We start from the raw sequence: 21,609 nt of genomic DNA, 5'->3' as shown, positions 1-21,609 counted from the left end.
CATTCCTGACTCGGTATCATCTTCCTAGTCGCTCTTCGCTGATGTTAACTCACTGTTTTTTCATCCTCTTCATGTTCCATTAATTAAGCCAGGCATCAGAACTTTGCTCTTTCTTTTCTCTATATTCCTGTTTATATATAAAGAGCTACGTTTTTCACATTCGCGAAGCGCAGGCTTTAAGAACAACATCAAAAAGTGCGAGAGTTGGCAACACTGTTGGGGCTGGTCCTGCTTTGAGCAGGAGGCTGAACTAGATGTGACCTCTCAGCCCTACTGTCATGCAGTTCTGTGATGCTCTGTATGGAGTGGGGTGGAAAAAAGGGTGGGCGTGGGAAATATCCTTGTGTTACAGGAGATTGGGAGAGTTTCTGTGGGCACACCAGTTGGGTTGCGTTTAGAGGGGTTCAAGGAAATGGCAGTGATGAAAGCAAGGGGTGGGTTTAATGGGCTTCAAGGAAAGAAACAGTGATAATGACAAAGTGATGGGTGATGAAAGGGAGCTTCGCCCCCAGTGGCAATGCTATCTTCAGCCCTGTGGGCAGCTGTGTCGCACTCTCCTCAAGGCACAAATGCAGCCCTGGGGTGATGAAAGTGACAACCTAACGGAGGTGGGAGATTTGAGCACTGAGCAGTTGAGGAAGGTTTGGAAAGGGACTTTGGGTAGATGACTGAAGGGGGAACATAGGGAGATGGTATGGAAAGTGGTGAGGAGGGTACTACTGGTGAGAGCTGTTCAAAAGAGGGGGTTACTGAGGACTGCGAAGTGTCAGAGAGGAAACTAATGGGGAAGAGACAGGAGTACCTGCACTCTAGGAGTGCCTCTCTACAAGCGAGGTGTGGGCAAAAGTGCAGGGATTCTTTCAAACCACGGGGATGTGTCGGGGGTAACATGAAATGGTCGTGTATGGGGGGAATCCCAGAGTAGAGTATTAGGGTTTGGGTGATGTGTTAAATCTGCCACCTGGAAAGTGCAGAGCCTGCTGGTGATGAAGGGGCAAGTGTTTCCTGTTAAAGACTGCCAACAGCTAGCATTGAGAAGTGAAGCATTATGTGAAGATAGATGAGGAGGAGGGAGGAAGGAACATGGAAATGCTGTGGGGGAAAGTGGACTGGCAGGTTTTGTTTATATAAAAGCAGATGGGAAACAGTTGTTAATATAAGCGGGAAGGTGGGTGATGGTTAAGAAGATGAGAGAAGGAAAGGTGGGGTAATGTGCAGTATTGATTAAAGAAGAGTTGTTTTCCCTTTTGTTTGGCTTTATCTTGTATTTGGGTGTTCTTTGGGTTTGTTTGTACATTGAGACTTGGTTATTTCATATATATATATATATATATATATATATATATATATATATATACACACAAGAGGGAGGTTGGCAGAACAAAGCAATGTGAATGTGAAATGGTAGTGTGAATGTGAGGGTTTCGCGGTGGGGAAGGCTGGAAATTGGATGCCTTATTTATGGACTGTAGGGGGAGATAAAGGAAAAAATCTGTGGGTTAAGAGGGATATGTTTTGCTTGTTTAAGACTGGTAATGATGGTCCTTTTTGTTAGATGAGGGTATTTGTGTGTATTTTATAAGTGATCTCTTAAGTAAGGTGATATGTATTTTTTACTATATTAGGATTAGGAGAGGGGATTAGGATTAGGTGAAGAGATTAGGATTTTGGGATGTTACATTCAGTTGTAATGATATATGGAGTGGTAGTTTTGTTTTTTTTTGTTTTATATATATTTATCTTGAGTATTTTTAATTTTTAAAAAGTGCTGCTTGCTAATGGCTCTCTTTCTCCTCCCCTTCCCCCAGTTCTCCAACCTGCTAGGTGCTGTCTATCGCCGCGGGAACCTGAGCTTCACCCCCGATGGCGATGCCGTCCTCAGCCCTGTTGGCAACCGTATCACCCTCTTCCACCTCAAGGCGTGAGTGTGGCCCTGTCCCCCAGGCTGCTGCAGGGATGGCAGTGGGGGTTTAAGTCCCCTCTACCAGCCCCCGCGCGGCCCCTGGCCCAGGCAGGCTTGCATTGGATCCCTGCTTAAGGGGGGAGGGGAAAGGAGAGGGCCTGTTTGTTGGGGAAGGGAGAGCACCTCCATGCCACCTCTGGAGTGCCCCATGGGGCTGAGCGGTGAAACCCAGGCAAAGGCCTGTCCCCCCCCCAGGCGCCTGTGCACCTTAAAATCAGTGATGGGGGTGCTGCTGTGACTGGGTAACTGTGGCAGCGCACCTTTGGGTGCTTGCCACTTTAAAGGCTGAGGCAGGCAGCTGGCAGGTGCCTGATTTAGAGTGGCCATTTTAGGACCCAGCTTATATAGGGGGAGGCAGCAGTTTGCTACCAGTGGCCATGAAAGAAACATCAACCGGCTGAACTATGGCTCAGGAACATCCTGGAGGTAAGGGCAGGAGCTATGTGGATGGCATGGAGGCTCCTGGTCCTGGGCATGACCTAAAACTTCACCCTACCAGGGTGGGGAAGCCTGGTGGGACTGCCTATGGCTCGGCAGTCTCAACTAAATGCCAGGACTGATAACTTTCCTGGTGAAAGGCAGATAGGGGCATCTTAACCCTGACCCTTCTGGTGGGTAATTGTGAGAACTGTGGGTGTAGTGGGGCCAGGTGCACCCATTAGTAGGCACCTGAGCTCAGCAGGGACAAAAGGTCCCGGAGGCGCAGGAGTCGGTAGTGTTATTGGGAAAAGTTATGGTGAGGGCCCGCTCAGAATAGGGTGCAATAAGGCGCACTTGAAGGACTGAGTGTGTGGGGGTGCAGAGTAGGGCTGCTGAGGGTGGCCTGAAGGGTGTCACTTTGGGGTGTACCGAATAGGGCTGCTAGAGTGGCTTCAAGGGTGGTACATGGGCCAACCCCAAGTGCATGTTGGTGAAATTAGTTGCCTGCTGAGGGGCTTGGGGCAGATGCAGCCCACCATTGGTTTAAGGCTACACTGCATAGAGTAGGGGAACTTGTGGGAACTGAAGTTGCTGCATGGTGGTACCAGTGAGAGTGTAGCTAAGCCCAAAAGCCCACAAAGTTGCTCAAGAGGAACTAGGGCAGTGGAGTGTGGCCCAGGATGGGTGGTATGCAAGAGGCCCCCTGTGAGACGGGGTGTGGAGTGTGTGTGAGAGTGAATGGAGCCCAATTATGGACTGAATTTGCCCAGCCTCAGGCTGGGGGGAAGTAATCATCATCTGCATGCTGTCTGCAGAGAGTGGTGGTAGACAGGTCATTTTCGACTTGGAGGGATATGGGCAGTGGAGTTCCCCAGGGCTCAATCCTCGGGCCCGCACTGTTCAACATCTTCATCAGTGACTTGGATGAGGGTGTGAAAAGTACCTCGTTCAAGGGACTGAATTTGCCCAGCCTCAGGCTGGGGGGAAGTAATCATCATCTGCATGCTGTCTGCAGAGAGTGGTGGTAGACAGGTCATTTTCGACTTGGAGGGATATGGGCAGTGGAGTTCCCCAGGGCTCAATCCTCGGGCCCGCACTGTTCAACATCTTCATCAGTGACTTGGATGAGGGTGTGAAAAGTACCTCGTTCAAGTTCACGGATGGCACTAAGATGTGGGGAGAAGTGGGCATGTTGGAGGAGTGGGACAGGCTGCAACTAGATCTGGACAGGTTACAGGGGTGGGCGGATGAGAACAGGATGGGTTTCAACACTGACAAGCGCAAGGTATTGTACCTGGGGAGGAAGAACCAGCAGCATACCTACGGCTGGGGAACGCTCTTCTCATCAGCACAGAGGCAGAAAAGGATCTTGGAGTCATTATAGACTCCAAGATGAACATGGGTCACCAATGTGAGGACACGGTCAGGAAGGCTAACCGCACCTTGTCATGCATCTCGAGCAGGTTGAAGGAGGTGATTCTCCCCCCCTCCCCCCCAATGCAACATTGGTCAGGCTGCAGTTGGAGTACTGTGTCCAGTTCTGGGCGCCGCACGTCAGGAGGGATGTGGTCAGCATTGAGAGGGTCCAGAGAAGGGCCACTTGCATGGTCAGGGGGCAGCAAGGCAGGCCCTACAAGGGCAGGCTACAGGACCTGAACCTGTTCAGCCTTCACAAGAGAAGGCTGAGAGGGGATCTGGTGGCTGTCTATAAACTGGCCAAGGGGGACCAGCAGGCAATGGGAGAGACCCTGTTTCCCCGAGCACTACTGGGAGTAACAAGGAACAACGTCCATAAGTTGACTGAGACTAGATTCAGGCTAGATATCAGGAGGCGCTACTTCACGGTCAGGGCAGCTAGGATCTGGAACTAACTTCCAAGGGAAGTGGTGCTTGCTCCTACCCTGGGGGTCTTCAAAAGGAGGCTAGATAATCACCTAGCCAGGGTCATTTGACCCCAGCATTCTTTCCTGCCCATGGCAGGGGGTCGGACTTGATGATCTGCTCAGGTCCCTTCTGACCCTACAACTATGAAACTATGCAAGGCATGGGCTGCCGTATAAGGAAGTTTCGGAGCCGCCAGTAGAGCCCCTGGCGTTGGGACAAGGAATGGGCAGCCTCCCACTTAATAAATCAAGTTAGCAACCAGGTTTTGGCAGGCCAGATAGGGAAGACTGCCCTAGGCAGGTGGGCTGGCTGCTTTGGAATCTGGCCTCGAGATTCTCCCCTGCCTCAGTAACCAACTGCCTAGCTGTGGCCCTGTGAGGGGATTGCGGCCCTTCTCCTTTTCCCCTCATCCTCCCCCCTGGGCTATGGGAAGTCAGCAGCCTGAGTGTGGCAAAATCATGGTGCCCCCAGTTCTATCAGGTGCCTGACATGGTTTGGTCCGCCTTCTCCTTCCTCCAGCAACAAGTCGGAAACGTTCCCTGTGGCAACACGGCTCAACGTGACGTGCGTGGGGCTGTCTCCAGATGGAAGCCTGGCCATACTTGTTGACGAAGGTATTTGCAGGGTAGGGGGGTGATGGATTGTATGGGGGGAGGGGTGTTGTTCCTTCAGGAGTATAATGGCAACACAGTCTGTAGGGAACACCTGCACTATTAGGTAGGCAAAAGCTTGGCCCAATGCAAACAAGTGGCAGTGGGATGAAATTTCAGTTCTGTAAGCACCAAGGTCTTTTTCAGAGCTTCTGAAGCAGGCCATAGCTGCTTGCATCTTGTTCATCTTCATGTTGGGATGTTGCAGTTTCAGCTGTTTTACAAAAAGGATTACCAAAGCCCTTGGTTTGGGGGGAAAAAAAAATTGTCTGTTGTCTGTGGCTTCTGCTGCAAGTCATTTTTCAGCCCTTCCTTTCTTCCTTACAGAGGGAGCTGCTCTGCTTGTCAGCTTAATCACGAGGTCAGTAATACATCAGTTCCACTTTCAGAAGCCAGTGCATAGCGTCTGCTTCTCCCCTGATGGCAAGTAAGTAGGACCATGTTTAAAAAGAAAAATCTGAAATGGGCTCTAATTAATGTAAACAGACCCAAAAGGAATTGATGACAATCTTTTGTGTGAAGGGTACCCAGTGAATGCATGAGCTGGATCAGGACCACTTTCTGTAGACCTGAGTGTGTATGAGGCAGCATTTTGCAGTTTCTTACCATTCTCTTTCCCAGTACACTTGTCTGGTGGAGCTATGTGTTAGAAACTTAACCCTGACTTCCTATCATGTTTCATGCCATTCCATAATGCACAGGTGCCTAACAGACACGCACACACTGTTACTTTAGAAATTAAGAGTCATGATTGTATAGTATTCTAGGATTGGGATGGATGATGGAGGTATGTGGAATGATGGCTAGACAGATGGAGCCTTTGAAAAGTACTTTGAAAAAGAGTATCTTAACAATTCAAATCATAGAATCATAAAAAAATTAGGGTTGGAAAGGACCCTCAACAGGTCATCTAGGCCAACCCCCTGCTCAAAGCAAGACCCACGTCAACTAGATCACCCCAGACAAGCCTTTGTCTACTCAAGTCTTAAAAACCTCTAAGGATGGAGATTATGCAGTCTCTCTGGGTAGTCTGTTTCAGTGCTTTATTACCCTCCTAGTGAGAGTTTTTTTCCAAATATCCAACCTAAACTTCCTTTGCTGCAACTTGAAACCATTGTTCCTCCTGTCATCTGCCACCACTAAAAACAGTCTAGCTCCGTCTTCTTTGTAACCACCCTTCAGGTAGTTGAAGGCTGCTATCAAATCCCCCCTCAGTCTTCTCTACTCCATACTGAATAAACCCAGTTGCCCCAGCCCCCTTAGCATTTTTGTTGCTCTATACTGGTCTCTTCAATTTGTCCACATCCTTCTGTAGCAGGGGTCCCGAAACTAGACACAGTACTCCAGATGTGGCCTCACTAGTGCTGAACAGAAGGGGAGAATCGCTTCCTTCAGTCCGCTGGCAACACTCATACTACCGAAGCCCAGTATGCTGTTAGCCTTCTTCACAACCAGGGGGCACTTTTGGCTTATCATATTCAACTTATTGTCCACTGTAACCCCCAGGTCCTTTTCTGCAGAGCTCCTGCTTATCCAATCAGTTCCTAGATTGTATGTCTCCAATTATGGATGCCTGTACTGGTTGGTGTATGGAATTGTTCCATCCTAAGTGCAGGACTTTGCACTTGTTCTTATTGAACTTAATGAAATTTCTTTTTGTCCAATCCTCCAATTTGTCTAGGTCTCTCTGTGTATCCTAGCCCTACCGCCCAGCATATCTACTACTCCCACCCAGGCTGGTGTTACCCACAAACTTGCTGAGGCTGCACTCCATCCGATCTTCCAGATCAGTTATCTTTCCTTTTAGCATGTGGGTGCATGGATGTTTCCCTTGAGCAACCATAATTGATTATAGTAAAGATTTTTTCTTCCTGGGAGTAATACAGTAACCCAAGGATGTCAGACTGAACCCACTGCTTGGGCTGGATCTGGACAGTGGGGCTTCTCACAGGCCAGATCTGGGTAAGCTGTCCTGATTTTGACAGCAGGCTCTGCCCCTGAATTTCTGGCCCCTCTACTAGCCTTGTGGACCATATGACACAGCTCTGTGGGCCGTAAGTTTGACACCCCTGCCATAAACTATTTGTATGTGTATTTGTAGGAGCGTAGGACACTATATTTGCAAGTGATTTTAAATTCAGGACTTTTTTTTTTACCATTGCAACATTAACACGTTAATGTCATCTTATCACAAGAAACACTTATTTCTTTTTTCGTTGTCTTATTCCTGGCAGTGAAGGACTGGCTGATTCTGCAGTTTTGTTTGTAATTTTAGTCTGTTTTTTGTATAATAGGAAATTTGTGATCACAAAAGACAATGTTGCTCTTATGTACCATGCTCCTGGGAGAAAGCGAGAATTTAATGCCTTTGTTTTGGACAAAACGTACTATGGTCCATATGATGAAACAACATGCATTGACTGGACCGATGATTCCAAGTAAGTTGTTATAGAGGTTGATGACACTTGAGTTCCTATCTGTCATACCCAGTGCATTTTATAAGGTTCATTTTGTGTTTGGTGTGATCAAGGGTATATGCTGGAACGTGAGATTTTTGTTCCAGTAAAAAAGTCATTTGTTTCTGTTCATGCTCTAGTCCAGTTTCTAGGCTTCAGCACTTTTATGTTCTTTGAAAAGCTTCTTTGATTTCTCCATTTTTTTTCTTTTTTTTCCTTCTTTAAGCAAAATGACATGTTTTGTTTTTGTTTTGTTTTGTTTTTTAAGTTGCCCAAATATATATCTATGTAACATACATCTTGGGCAGCAAACACTAAAACCTTCCTTAAAATATGTGCATTGGCCCCTGAAGAGAACATCTAGGAGTACAGACAGAGCTGCTTCATACCTATTTGATCCTTCATATCTCTGTCAAGCCTACCATTTGTAGTGTGGGCATCTGTCTAGTATGAATTACATGTTGAGTTGTCTCCATTGGTGTTAAAATGTGGTCTGTGCAATGAAAATATTGAGAACCTGTGTTTTAATCTGAACCACTTTTCCTTTCTTTTGTAGGTGTTTTGCAGTAGGTAGTAAAGACATGTCAACATGGGTGTTCGGAGCTGAGCGATGGGCTAACCTGATCTATTACTCACTGGGAGGGCACAAGGATGCAATTGTAGGCTGTTTTTTTGAAGAGAATAGTCTAAATGTATGTAAATCATAATACAACTTTTTATTATACTTATTAAAATTGAGGTAGCATTTTTTTCCCAAAAAAACCCCTCTGACTTTTTTTTTTTTTATCCTGGATTTGAAATAATATGTTCATGGAAATTAGAGGTGGAAAAACCTGCTTGTCTGTTTAGTTGCTAATGCACTTTTATTTCCTGTTGCTTTGTAAAGTATCAGATGGCTTAAGCAAAGTACAAGTTACAGTGGTCAGGACAGTGGGGGTCCAACTGTTTTGGCAGGTGTCCCACAAATTAGTCTTGCACCTTCCCCTAATGCTACTTGGATCCTTTTCCCATAAATAAGGTGCTCTTTAGCTTTCTGCTCTCTGCCCTGTGCTCCCTGACCAAGCTGCTGCTCTTCTTTTTGCCCCCTGCCCTGTGCTCCCTGCCTTATCTGATGCTTTGCTTTCTGCTCCCTACCCTCTCTGCATTGTGTTGCCTGTCACTTGCCCAATCTACTGTGTGGTGGGCATAGAGGCTGGTTTAGGGTACTACTATTTTTGCCTAATTATAATGTGTTTTCACTGGATGTCGTTTGAAACTATATTTATAAGAAAGCAAGCTGTTTTTGAGCTAGAAGGACCCAAGGAAATTTCATGTCGAAATTTCAAGGTTTGCAGTAATTTTCTTTCTTCTGAGTAAAGCTTGTAATTTTCAAGCCAAAAGAGTTTTTCAAGAGGAAGTTAGAGACACTCGAATCATGCTTTTGTAGTAGAAGCTAGCTGCAGTCTTAATGAAGGAGTATGCAGTAGCACTTGTGAATATAGTTCTATAACAGTTCAATATCGTTTAATTCAGCAGGTTATGAATCACTTGTATAACATGATGTTCATAACAGGTGCACGTGTATTTTTACTCCAGATATACACAGTTAGTCAAGATGGGGCTCTCTGCGTGTGGCAGTGTGATACAGGTCTGGATGGTCTGAAGTCTAGGCCTCCTAAAGATACAGCCAAGGACAAGAACAAATCAACAATAGACTTGGGTGATGATTTTGCTGAGCAGTGTAAGGGAGAGGAGATCCATGGAAAAGCCAGTACAAATAAACAAGAGAACAGAGAGAAAGTGAAATATTCACGTGTTGCTAAGTGAGTATTGTTGGTTTTTTTCCAAAGGTAAAAAGGGTATAACAGGCATTCACTATAAAGTGTTCTTTGTTTATTTCACCTTATTCTTCATTTTTCACATTTTACCCAGTCTTATCTGAAGCTAATGTACAACCCTACCCATGTTTCAGGTGTTCTGGATGCCAGCCATTAAACCCCTCTTCTGACTGTCCTTAATAGAGCACCTTTGGTCATGACTTCAACTTGAGAATGATGAGACTGATATTCTAAGCATTAAATCACCACTCTTCATCTGACATGGATTAAATCAGGGATGTTATTTTTTTATGTTGGTACAAAATCACCTAAAAATAGTAATTTTCAGTTACAGGCATAAGAAATATGTATGCCGCCTTGCAGCTTCACTGATGGTGGCTATTTAGTTCCTGCTGCTCCAAGAAATGTGGGTTGATTTCAAAATATTACATTTTGGCTTTAAAAGTGATAACAGTGTATGTTGAAAATGTGAATCCTTTGAGATGACATCAGAAAATTGGGTGATTTTTATTTTTTTTTTTTCCCTGAAGGAGCTCCTTTCTTATTTCTCTGTTGTCAAAGGAGACCTTTTGTAGTGTGTACTGAAGTCTGGAATGCAGAGTCCTTTTATGTAAGGGAACTTTGCTTCAAATATGCAATTGTTGGATATTGTTCAAATGCTTATCTAACAGATCCTGAGAATGGAGTCAAATATATTAACACCGTAGCTGCAAAGAGAAATCTCAACTCCAGAAGCACGGTGTATATATAATTTTAATGATTCAATTATTCATTCTGGAAGGCAATTCTAAATGCATGGGTAACCACTTAATTTATAGAAACCACAATTGTTAGCATTAGGTGACCAGAGGGAAATCCACAATATAATTCCTCTGAGGATAACCGTAAGTGCCTTTTACTGCGTGCTCTCATAATTTACAACTGCCATGGTAACCTAATTTATTAGAAGCTGCATATGTGTCAGGAGGAAGAAAAGGCTTAGCAGTTCAGCTAATGGAATAAGGAGAAATGCAAACGTTAAATAGGCTGCAGAACCGCTGTTTTAGCTTGAACGTTGTTACCTCTGAAACACTTGCCTGACAAAACTGTCACTTCAGTAACACAGTTGTGTCTCTTCTCAACTTCTGTGTATTTTCTTTGATACATAGGTATTTTTTCAACAAAGAGGGAGATTTTAATAAATTAACATCTGCGGCTTATCACAAGAAAATACACCTCCTTGTCACTGGTTTTGCTTCTGGAGTTTTTCATCTCCACGACCTTCCAGAGTTCAACTTGATCCACTCCTTAAGGTTAGTTTAATTGAGTAAGCCTCAGTCTGTTCTTGTGTGTAATGCTGAGGAAGGAATGTCAAGGCATGAAAGTCTTCAGCATGAGCATCTACTGGATATTGTAAGTGCATTTTTGGCATGAGCTGGGGTTGCAAAAGCATTCTGATTCAAGAGGGGCATTGATCTCTGACCAATTAATAATATTGTTTAACTCCATTACATTGTTCTTATTAAAGAGGGGCATGATCTTAGCAAGGAACTCCCAACTTCTAATCCCAGCTGTGACAAACTCCCTTTATGGCTTTGAGCATGTCGCTCACCTCCTGTTTTAGTTTCTCTCTGTAAAATGAGGTTACAAAAGTGTTTACCCCAAAACAGTAGGAATAAATAGTATTTGTAAAGTGCTTCAAAAATGGCAGACAAGGTTCTTTGGGTAAGTGTGATACCTTTTATTAGACCAACTAAATAGTTGGAAAAATTGTTCTTTGCAGACTTTGATACCTTTTAAGAAACACTTGGATGCTTATCTTGCTGGGGTGATCTGACCCAGCCTGACTTCCTGCCCCTTGGGCAGGGGGCTGGACCTGATGATCTCCCAAGGTCTCTTCTAGCCCTAATGTCTGTGAAACCTGTACCTTGCCTGCCATCTGATAAGCCCAGGTAACCTGTCTCCATTTTACCAGCCACATTCTATCACCACTTCAACACCCCCCTCATGTGTCTCTCACCTATTGTCTCATAGGGCCTTTGATCCTCACAGCTATGCATTTGCATTTTAACAGACCTGGATTTTGCATAATGGCTTACATTCCACTGAGGAGAGCACAAACAGCAACAACTAACTCTCCCTGTGCCTGAAGAAGGGTGGTTGTACCCAAAAGCTTGCAAAGAACAATTTTTCCAACTATTTAGTTGGTTTAATAAAAGATATCACATTGACCCAAAGAACCTTGTCTGCCTGTGTCCTTAGACCTATGTCCTATGTCCTTACACCAACAACCTCAAAAATGATATATACTTTCTTGGTATTATAGATAATTGTGCCTAATTTTGTGGTAATTGCATTACATATTGTATTGTAACTGTAAGAGGTGATATACAAAGAGTAAATGCAGAATTTCCATTTACAACAAAGCAAATCACTGTTTTCCTGGTAGGGTCATTTTTATGTCCTTATTGTCATGAAGGAACAAATGTGTTCATAACCTTGATTTTATAGGACTATAGAAAGCATACAGATTAAAGGATATATCTGAATAGAGGCAATTAAAACACAATTTTTGAATGTTAAATTATTCCTTAATTCTGCCCTCTCTCAACACTTTTGTATATTTCTTGACATTTTCTTCTTAGTATTTCAGACCAGAGGATTGCATCTATTTCTATCAACTGCACTGGTGACTGGATTGCCTTTGGATGTTCAGGTGCGTGAACTGAGTTGAAGTACGTGAGTGATAGGACTTAGAACTGTTTTCAGACAAACAAGTTGCATGTATGCAGGTGTGTGTTCTCCTTTTTTCCCATCTAGCCCTGGTACACTTAAGTTTTGTTGTTGTTGACTTATCATAGTCTCTCAGCTTTTTGAGCCTATTAACAAATTTGCTTGTATAAAAGTCTTATGATATAGAGCAGGGTTGGCCAACCTGCGGCTCCAGAGCCACATGTGGCTCTTCAGAAGTTAATGTGTGTCACCTTGGATCTTTGTACAAGCACACAGTGACCAGCTTCCAAATATCACTCTTCATCTGCCATGGGCTAAATCAGGAATGTTGGTATGAAATCTCCTAAAAAAAATAGTAATTTTAAATTACAGGCATAAGGAATATGTATGCTACCTTGCAGCTTCACTGATGGTGACTTTAATTCCTGCTACTCCAAGAAATGTGGGTTGATTTCAAATGCAAGCTAGTCACCGTGTGCTTGTGCAAAGATCCAAGGAGATGCATATTAACTTCTGAAGAGTTGCGTGTGCCTCTAGAGCCTTAGATTGGCCACCCCTGATATAGAGTAATACAGTCGTTAGATTCAAGTCAGAAGTGAAGGCTGTGGTAGAATGTGGAACGGAAGCTAGATTTTTCAGTGTATGTGTACACAGCATAATGCAGAGCCATGTTGGAGAGAGGTGAGTTAAGTTTGGAGCTGGAAGCAGTATAACTGTCGCCTCGGCGCTCTTCTTGGTCTAATTGGTTCCAGGATCCAAGCCAGTATATTGGACTGCACTGCATTACTTTTCATCTCATACCACCAGGTTATTTGGAGCTGACATTGGTATCTCTACATAGTGCTGCATTGTGCAATGTAGATGTAGGCTTCAGTCTTAGTCCAATCCTGTTACTTGTAAAACCATCCTTGTGACTCAGCTCTGTTTGGCAAGAAAGCTTGTATTGCAGTGGCAATAGTCTTAGTGTTCTAGTTTCTTTCTGGACAGTCTCTCCTTTCCTCTCCATGATAATAAAATGTTTCTCTCTGCCACGTAGTACAGTTTTTCAAACAAGTTGCAGGTGAATGGATATACCAACAACCCTCTTCCAAATCTGGGTGGCAGGGCTGATTCATAACTCGTTGCCATGTAAGCTGGACCCTGCCTCCCTCAAAAATAATAATATCTTTAGAATACATCTTTGGATTCATGGGTGAACACCACGGGATGCCCCTAGGTATTCCAGAAGCGAAGTGGCTGCTTTGGTTACTTAAAAATAAGATAGATAAACATTAGTTCTGTTTCATTATTGTTTAGGCATAACCTTGCTTCATTCAAAAATGGTGAGATTTAAAGAACATCTGTTCACATAAAAATGCACAATTGAAGCTGAGTGTATTTTAGTTTTACTTTTCCCCTCTGTCTGCTTTTAGCTGCCCATCAACACCTCTCACTCTTCTAATAAGACCAGTCAATACTGTTCTGAGATAGAAGCAAGAATGCTAGGCCAAGTAATGATTGCTAGTATTTGCAGAAAGTCTCTGTTGCTTTGATTTTTGAAAGAGCCACTATGTGTTTTATCAGGATGCACATATATGTAATACAGCTCATCTGTATGAGCATGCTTATATTTTTTGTAAATGGGAAGGATGTTGCACTCAAATATGAATTTAGTATGTTTTATGTGATGCAACCTGTCACTTAATTAGAATTCTGTATCAGTCTTTCTCCATTGCATTTACAGGTCTGGGTCAGCTGCTGGTGTGGGAATGGCAAAGTGAGTCTTATGTACTGAAGCAGCAGGGCCATTTCAACAGTATGGTCTCGCTGGCATATTCTCCAGATGGACAATACTTAGTTACTGGAGGGGATGATGGGAAAGTAAGTGGGCCATTAAAATCTCATTTTATGAATCTCAAGAGCGCAGTAAGCAGTATAAGTCTGAATGCATTGTAGAAAGCTCCATTACTCTAAATGACATTTTGTATAATTACGCAAGTTGTTTTTATCTTCAGAGCCCTTGAATGTGCCTTGGAAGTGATTTTTCTCTACAAAATTGTACATCATTCGAGTGGTTATCGTAGGGATGTTTTTGAGGGCTCCATTGTTTCCCTTAATCTACCTGTTTTAGCAGCTAGGAATTTGCATTTGGAACAACTGCAGGTACAGGATAAAAAATGTTGGAGGGGGTTGTATTAATGCCCCTAACATCTGTCTACATTAATGCATAAGTGTTTATGGGAGCCTAATGATGTACAATTATTACCCCAAACTTAGCAAGATGTGCCAAGCCTTTGCAGTAGTTGGGAAGTACCTATCTCAGGATAAAATACATCAACTTTACAAAAAGACATACAAAAAACTAGAACTCTTGGTTCCAAAATTATACCTTTTATTAGACCAACTGGAAAATGGCAAGAAATTTGTCCTTTTCTGCAAGCTTTCAGGATCAAAGTCCCTTTGTCAGGCTCTGGGAAAAGTGTAGATGGTACAAGATGGTAAAAAGTCCCCATAGGTAGGAAATAAACTTCATTTTTGCACAGAGAGAGGTGAAGATGGAAGTCTGTCCCTCTGGGTCCATGAGTGTGTCTTTGTGAGCTGTGTTGAGTAGCTCTTTGATGTGTTGATCAGATAGAATTCCTTCCCTGGAGGTGTCAGATGGCAGGCAGGGAGGTAAAAAAACTTCCTTGTAGTTCTGCAGTGAAGTTTAAAATCCAAAATCGGCTGAAATTCGGCATCTTCCATGTTTCAGGGGTGTACTTGGTAGCCGTGTTGATCTGAGACAAAAAGACATACAAAAAACTAGAACTCTTGGTTCCAAAATGATGCCTTTTATTAGACCAACTGGAAAATGGCAAGAAAATTGTCCTTTTCTGCAAGCTCAACTTTACAAAAGTATTTAATTTCCAAACAACATTTTCTTTACTGTACCATTGCTTTTTTAAAAGAAAAACAAGTGTCTGTCATGGGTGATTTCTACATTAGAACTATAGAGTACAACCACTTTCTGGATTTTTCATGGACCCTATTTTTTCTTCAGTTATGGTCCAGAAATTTATATATATAATAAAATTAAATATTTTTCTTCCACACCCCCTGCCATGAGAAATTTGAAGCAGAGTAGAGCTGGTCAGGAATTTTTTGCTAAAATGATTTACGGGGAACCTAGAACTCTTCTGGCTCCTTAGCAGGGTATGTGAGCAAAAAATTCTTGACCAGCTCCACTTATTTTTCACTTTGGAAATGAAAGGCCCAGTCTTGCACTCCTCAGTTAATGGAATGCTGACTGACAGGATTAGGAGTTCTGGCTGAGATTAAGGCATGCAAAACTAGGCTTTTGGTTGAAAGAAATGACAAATCTCAGGGTTGGTTTGATTTAAATCACTAGACAGAAAGCTTTGATTTAATCATTGTTTTCTGCAAGAAATGCATTCTTGTTTTTTGATGTCCTTTATTCATTTAACTTCTTGAAACTTTGCACTTCTAGAGAAAGGTAAGGGTTTGACTGTGTGTACACAGACTTGCAGAGAGACAGTAGGGCTGATGGGTGGGTAATCCGGTCTGTTATCTCTCATCTCATATACTGCTGTTAACAAGGATGTTATCTCTGGAGACGGCAGACTCTCCCTATGCCTGAAGAACAGTGTTTGTGCCCAAAAGTTTGCAAAGAACATTTTTTCTAACTATTTACTTGGTCTAATAAAAGATACCACATCTACCCAAAGAACCTTGTCTGCCTATGATCTCTGGAGACACAAATCCAGAGTTTGACAACTAAAATTAAGCGTCACAGAGATGCTTAATGGGATCTTCTACACTGAGCACTGAGTCCCATTGGGTAGTGTGGTTTTCTTTAATCTTTGCTAATCTATAGAGGAGCCTCTGGAAACCCCATAAGATTGGGCCCCTAATATAGTCCATGGCCTCTGATGTATTTATAACTTCTAAAAATGTTACATGAATATATTGTTTCAAATAGTATATCATTAGAAGTTATAATCCCCATTCCATGATGATATATTTGAGCTTTAAGATATCTTAAATTAAAATTATCTTTATATGTGTATTTTTTTAAAAAGCTTAAAATACAGTTAAATAAAAAAATCTGATTTTAAATAAAAAATCAATTTATTTTATTTTATTTTAATTTTTTTAATCATTGATTTTTATCCACCCTGACAAATCTGTTGTGAACAAGAAAGGTTTCAACATGCTCTCTCCCTCTTCTCTCTCTCTCCCCCGATATATGACGCAGAGGTTTTTAGTAGTTCTTCCCATTTCTTGTGCAGGTAAAAGTATGGAACACCAGTAGTGGCTTCTGTTTTGTCACATTTACTGAACACACCAGCAGTGTCTCTGTTGTAACTTTTACGTCTACTGGTTATGTTATTTTGAGCGCTTCGCTGGATGGAACAGTGCGAGCCTTTGACCTTCATAGGTATGTCCCCTTTAAGACTCTCTGTACTGCCTTTTTTGTCTAGCAGGTTATTACATTAGTTTCAGCCATGGTACAGTTATCAAAATGTCAAGCAGTCTGTCCCCACGCTCCATTTTTTTATATCTTGTGTTTTCATCCCAACACTCTAAAGAGCTGCCTGCTGCAGTGCTCAGCGATCATAAGACCAAGTTGTTCAAGTCTGAGCACTGCTTTACTGATTGATGGTGATTTTATCAGTTTATGACTAAGTGACAAAACTGCTGAAGCAGTGATCTAGGATAGTGCTCAGCTTTTTTGGCTGGCGGGTCAGATGGGAAGTGCCCAAGCCATCCACAAGTCAGATCCGGCTGGTGATCCTGATCTGACATGGGGCAATTGCGACAGGAGGCTTCCCAGCTCCAATCTAGCCTCATTGGGAGGAGGGAGGCATTGTGGCTAAGTCCCACAGGGGGAAGGGGGCATGACCCAACCCCAGCCCAGCTCCTGGGGGGATGAAGGGGGCATGGGCCAGTCAATTGTGGTGGTAGGGGGCATGGCTTGGCCCTGTGGAGGGACGGGGAGGGGATCTGGCCTGGCCCTGCATGCAGGGGTGGGGTGGGTTTGGGAGTTTTAGCTGGCCCCAGCCTGGCCCCATGGGGGAAAGGACATGGCCTGGCTTCATCCAGCCATGGTGCTGGGGGGATGGGGTATGACCTGGCTCCAACTTGTTGCGCAGGGCTTAGGTTTTGAGAATTTGGCAGTGGGAGAGGGTGGCTGTATTTATTACCACCTCACCCCTGCTGCCAAATTTCCTTGTCTCTGGGGAACCCTGCAGGCCAGGTACCCTATGGCTCTGTGGGCTGCATTTCATCCACAGGCCAGAGGTTGAACACCTGTGGCTTAGAGAATATGAACAGGCCACCCAGCCAGCATGCAGGGTCCTTGAGGAGTCCTCGAGAATCATCTATCCAACCCTCTTCCAAGACCATCCTTGTCTAAACCTGCCCCTGTATAAACTTCCAAAGATGGCAATTCCACAACCTCTCTAGATAACCTGTTCCAATTCTTAACTACCCTTATAGTTAGAACGTTCTTCCTAATGTCCAATGTCAGTTTTCCTTGTTGTAATTTAAGGCAGTTACTTCTTGTCCTGCTCCTTCTGCCATAGAGAAACATTCTGTCACCATCATCTGTATGGCTACCCTTCAGATATTTCAGCACTTATCAAATTCCTCCTTGGTCTTTTTTTTTCTTCATATAGAACATTATGTATTTTTAGATCTGTGTTCTGCATCTGGAATCAAATAATTCTTAGGGTTTTTTTAATGCTTAGATGATCTATAGTTTGTATTTCCATAAACCTGAATATAAAGAAAAGGATTTTCTAGTTACCTAGTTGTTACCAAACTATCCCTTACATTGTTTCCAGGATCAAGGAATGAATGGCGTGGGCACTAAATGTAAGGGACCGATGCAATAAGAATATGTGCCTTATAAGGGTTCCATATTCATATAATGCATAATAGACCCTCTTACAGAATTTCCAATACCCATTATGGATTGCTTTTCTCCATCCTTGTCCCTCAAATTACTTTATATGCACAGACCCCTTCTGAAATGGTTTCTGTATGCAGTGAATTGTGCACTATACCTGTTGCTGTAGGCCAGAAATTCAGTAAGAGGAACAGGCTTGCAAGATTTAAGATATCTAGGTAGAGGAGCGTATGCTCTAACTCGCTCAGTAAAGGAAACTAACAAAACAAGAACATTTCTGGTGCAGACCATTAGGCAGAAGATCATAGAATCATAGAAAATTAGGGTTGGAAGAGACCTCGGGAGACATCTAATCCAACCCGCTGCTCAAAGCAGGACCATCCCCAACTAGATCATTCCAACCAAGGCTTTGTGTAACCAGGTCTTAAAAACCTCCAAGGCTGACCACAGCCTCTCTAGGTAACCCATTCCAGCACTTTACTACCCTATTGGAGAGGGAATTTTTTCTGATATCTAACCTAAACTTCCCTTGCTGCAACTGGAGACCATTGTTCCTTGTTCTGTTATCTGCCACCACTGAGAACAGTCTAGCTCCATCCTCTTTGGAACCCCACTTCAGGTAGTTGAAGACTGCTATTAAATCCCCCCTCAGTCTTCTTTCCAAACTAAAGAAACCCAGTTCCCTTAGCCTTTCCTCAGAAGTCATGTGCCCAATCCCCTAACCATTTTTGTTGCCCTCCGCTAGACTTTCTCCATTTTGTCTTGCACCCTTTCTGTTGTAGGGGGCACAAAAACTGAACAGTGCCCCAGGTGTGGCCTCATCACTGCCAAATAAAGGAGGAGAATCACTTCCCTTGGTCTGCTGGCAACAATTCTATCAATGCAGCCCAGTATGCCATTAGCTTTCTTGGCAACAAGGGCATATTGTTACCTCATATTCAGCTTATTGTCCACTGCAACCCCCAGGTCCTTTTTTGCAGAGCTGTTGCCCAGCCAGTCAGTCCCTAGCCTGTACTGGTGCATGGGACTGTTCCGTCCCAAGTGCAGGACTTTGCACTTGTCCTTGTTGAGCCTCGTGAGATTTCTTTTGGTCCAGTCCTCCAATTTATCTACATCTCTCTGAATGTAGCCCTACTCCCTCAGTGTATCTACTACTCCCCCCAGCTTGATGTCATCTGCAAACTTGCTGAGGGTGCACTCCATCCCATCTTCCAGGTCATTGATGAAGGTATTGAACAAGCCTGGCCTCAGAACCAACTCCTGGGGCACTTCACTTTATACTGGCTACCAACTAGACATCAAGCCATAGATTGCTATCCTCTGAGCCCATTAATCCAGCCTGTTTTCTATCCACCTTACAATCTGTTGATCCAGTCCATACTTCCTTAGCTTGCTTGCGAGAATGGTGTGGGAGACCATATCAAAAGCCTTGCTAAAGTCTAGATATAGCATATCCACTGCTTTGCCTGCATCCACAGAGCCAGTCACCTCATCATAGAAGGCAATTAGCTGTATACACACACCCAGGAGCTACTCCATTATCCATATAGTGACATAGTACATGTAATGGAACAAACATCCTCAAACATTAAAGTGAATGTTTTTTATTGGTTGAAAGTTGCATCCTCAAAAAATTTCTTGCTTCTGCAGCATGGGTGTATGTCTCTGAGTCAGTCCAGGACTCATGTATCAAAGTCATGACCAGCACACTCTACTGGCTGAACAAAAAAAAATATAATTACATACCTGTTTTTAATTGCTAATTTGTATATTGTAGCAATTCAAAATGTACTTTAGATTTAAATTCTTGCATTTGGTTAAAATCATTTTTTTTTAATGAACTATTAAAATGTGAAATGCATTCATTTTTGTAATGCTTTCTTGAAGACTTCATTACTTACGCATTTCTAAAATTGTTCTTAATATTGTTTATGATAGATACCGGAATTTCCGCACCTTCACTTCTCCACGACTGACCCAGTTCTCTTGTTTAGCTGTGGACTCCAGCGGTGAGATTGTTTCAGCTGGTTCCCAGGACTCTTTCGAAATCTTCATCTGGTCAATGCAGAGTGGCAGACTCTTAGATGTAAGGGACTGAGATTTGGTTTCTGAATCTTTGCAGTTAACATACAGTATGTCTTGTTAAGTATCTTCTAGGTTAAATTGTGTGTGCCTGAAGGTGGGTGAGCAGGGGGCACACAGCCGACATGGGGCTCCTAAGAGAAAGGCAGCAGTGCAGAGAGCCCTGAGCCTATGGCAAGCAGCCTGCATCTGCCCTACACACAAATCTGGGGATGGGGCACATGCCTCCCCTGGGGGGTTCAGGCAGTGTTGGGGAGCTACCCCCACCTCCTCCCTGCACCACTTGGACAAGTCACACATGGCTCCATCCTGCCCTGGCCCCAGGTCCCATTCACTGCCCTGGCTTGGCAGCGCTCCCTGCTCCACTCTTTCAATCCACACCTCCTCCATCCTCTGCACCCCTTTCCCTCCATAGACTTACCTGCAGGGCGCTGCTCTCCATGATGCTCACCTGCGTTCCTTGCTACGTGTATGCATGCAGCTGCGCACATGCACACAGCATTCAGGGGCCTGAGTCAGAAAGCATATCATTTATCAGTGAACATTATCAGCTACACTGGCCAAAAAAAGCTGATGATGTTAATTTTCCTTTTATTGGTGCTAGTCCAATATGCAACTGATATCTTGGTGCACATCTACATTCCATCTGTTGAGAAGAACTAAATGTAGTAGGGATGGGGCCAGTGGACATACTTACAGTTTTGCTACAGAATTATATGTTGAACTCAGTTTCACATAATTATTTCCTTATTATCTTTTCTACATCCATTAGGTCATCTGTGGTCATGAAGGCCCCATCAGCAGTCTTTGTTTTAACCCGATGAAGAGTATCCTAGCTAGTGCTTCTTGGGATAAAACAGTTAGATTATGGGATATGTGTGACAGCTGGAGAACCAAAGAGACCCTAACACTGAACTCAGATGGTAAACTTAATTTCATGTTATGTAACTTATCATTTGGAGGCAGCCAGATACGAATTTCATAGATTGTAAGGGCTGGAAGGGACCTTGCAAGATCATTGGGTCCAGCCTCCCCCTGCACTAGGCAGAATTGGTTCTGCTCCTTCAAAGATGTTCTGTAAATGTTTGTATCTGATGCCATTGGTCAGTCAGAATTTTATTAACTTATTACAAGCTGCAGTTTTCATTCTTGCTCTTTCATACAATCTGGAAACATTCAGCAGCACAATAAGTTTTTGGTACTAACTACCCAAAATATAATGTTATAGTCAGTTTAACATTACATTTTGTCCAAAAAAATTGTATTTACCTCATCCTTTTAAATCTTGTTTCTGAGAATCTAGACAAAAGTATTACACAACGTGGTTTTAAAGTAAGGTGTGGCTACTTTTTTATTCATTGACTAAATTTTGTACAGTGCTTGCTGTTGCTTTCCGACCTGATGGCAAGGAGCTTGCGGTTGCAGCCCTGGATGGACAAATAACTTTCTGGGATTCTGAAAATGCAGTGCAGACTGGCTCAATTGAGGGAAGACATGACCTTCAAATGGGAAGAAAAGAGTTGGATAAAATAACAGCCAAGCAAGCTGCTAAGGGAAAGTATGTAAAATAGTCTTGTGACAATGACAAGAGATTGACTATACTCACTTGTTTTTATTATACTCATTTTTTCCTTTTGTACGATGTTTTCCTGACTTGAGTTTTTTATGATAGTTTCAGAATTTAACTGTCACTTAAATATTTTGATTATGAAATTTGGTATTTTCTGACTTGGCA

General features: G+C 43.2%; 1 protein-coding gene across 2 annotated transcripts in view; it reads left to right on the top strand.

Annotated features, from left to right (window-relative positions):
* The window catches only part of PWP2 (PWP2, small subunit processome component), a 31,145-nt gene that overhangs the window by 451 nt on the left and 9,085 nt on the right, over positions 1 to 21,609 (top strand). The window contains exons 2-14 of one of the 2 annotated variants that reach the window (XM_006036746.3): positions 1,809 to 1,921; positions 4,787 to 4,881; positions 5,245 to 5,344; positions 7,212 to 7,355; positions 7,930 to 8,065; positions 8,949 to 9,175; positions 10,339 to 10,482; positions 11,815 to 11,885; positions 13,626 to 13,762; positions 16,171 to 16,319; positions 19,731 to 19,878; positions 20,647 to 20,797; positions 21,252 to 21,432. In XM_006036746.3, coding sequence (XP_006036808.1) covers positions 1,809 to 1,921; positions 4,787 to 4,881; positions 5,245 to 5,344; positions 7,212 to 7,355; positions 7,930 to 8,065; positions 8,949 to 9,175; positions 10,339 to 10,482; positions 11,815 to 11,885; positions 13,626 to 13,762; positions 16,171 to 16,319; positions 19,731 to 19,878; positions 20,647 to 20,797; positions 21,252 to 21,432 — 1,796 coding nt within the window. Of the gene's footprint in view, positions 1 to 1,808; positions 1,922 to 4,786; positions 4,882 to 5,244; positions 5,345 to 6,598; positions 6,728 to 7,211; positions 7,356 to 7,929; positions 8,066 to 8,948; positions 9,176 to 10,338; positions 10,483 to 11,814; positions 11,886 to 13,625; positions 13,763 to 16,170; positions 16,320 to 19,730; positions 19,879 to 20,646; positions 20,798 to 21,251; positions 21,433 to 21,609 lie in introns of those variants that run through there. The other variant, XM_025193087.1, reaches the window with a different exon arrangement.

Source organism: Alligator sinensis, unplaced genomic scaffold, assembly GCF_000455745.1.
Source record: "Alligator sinensis unplaced genomic scaffold, ASM45574v1 scaffold1162_2, whole genome shotgun sequence".
Taxonomy (NCBI): Eukaryota; Metazoa; Chordata; order Crocodylia; family Alligatoridae; genus Alligator; species Alligator sinensis.
The sequence above is the reverse complement of the archived record's forward strand: the minus strand, read 5'-3'. Positions and strand labels throughout refer to the sequence as shown.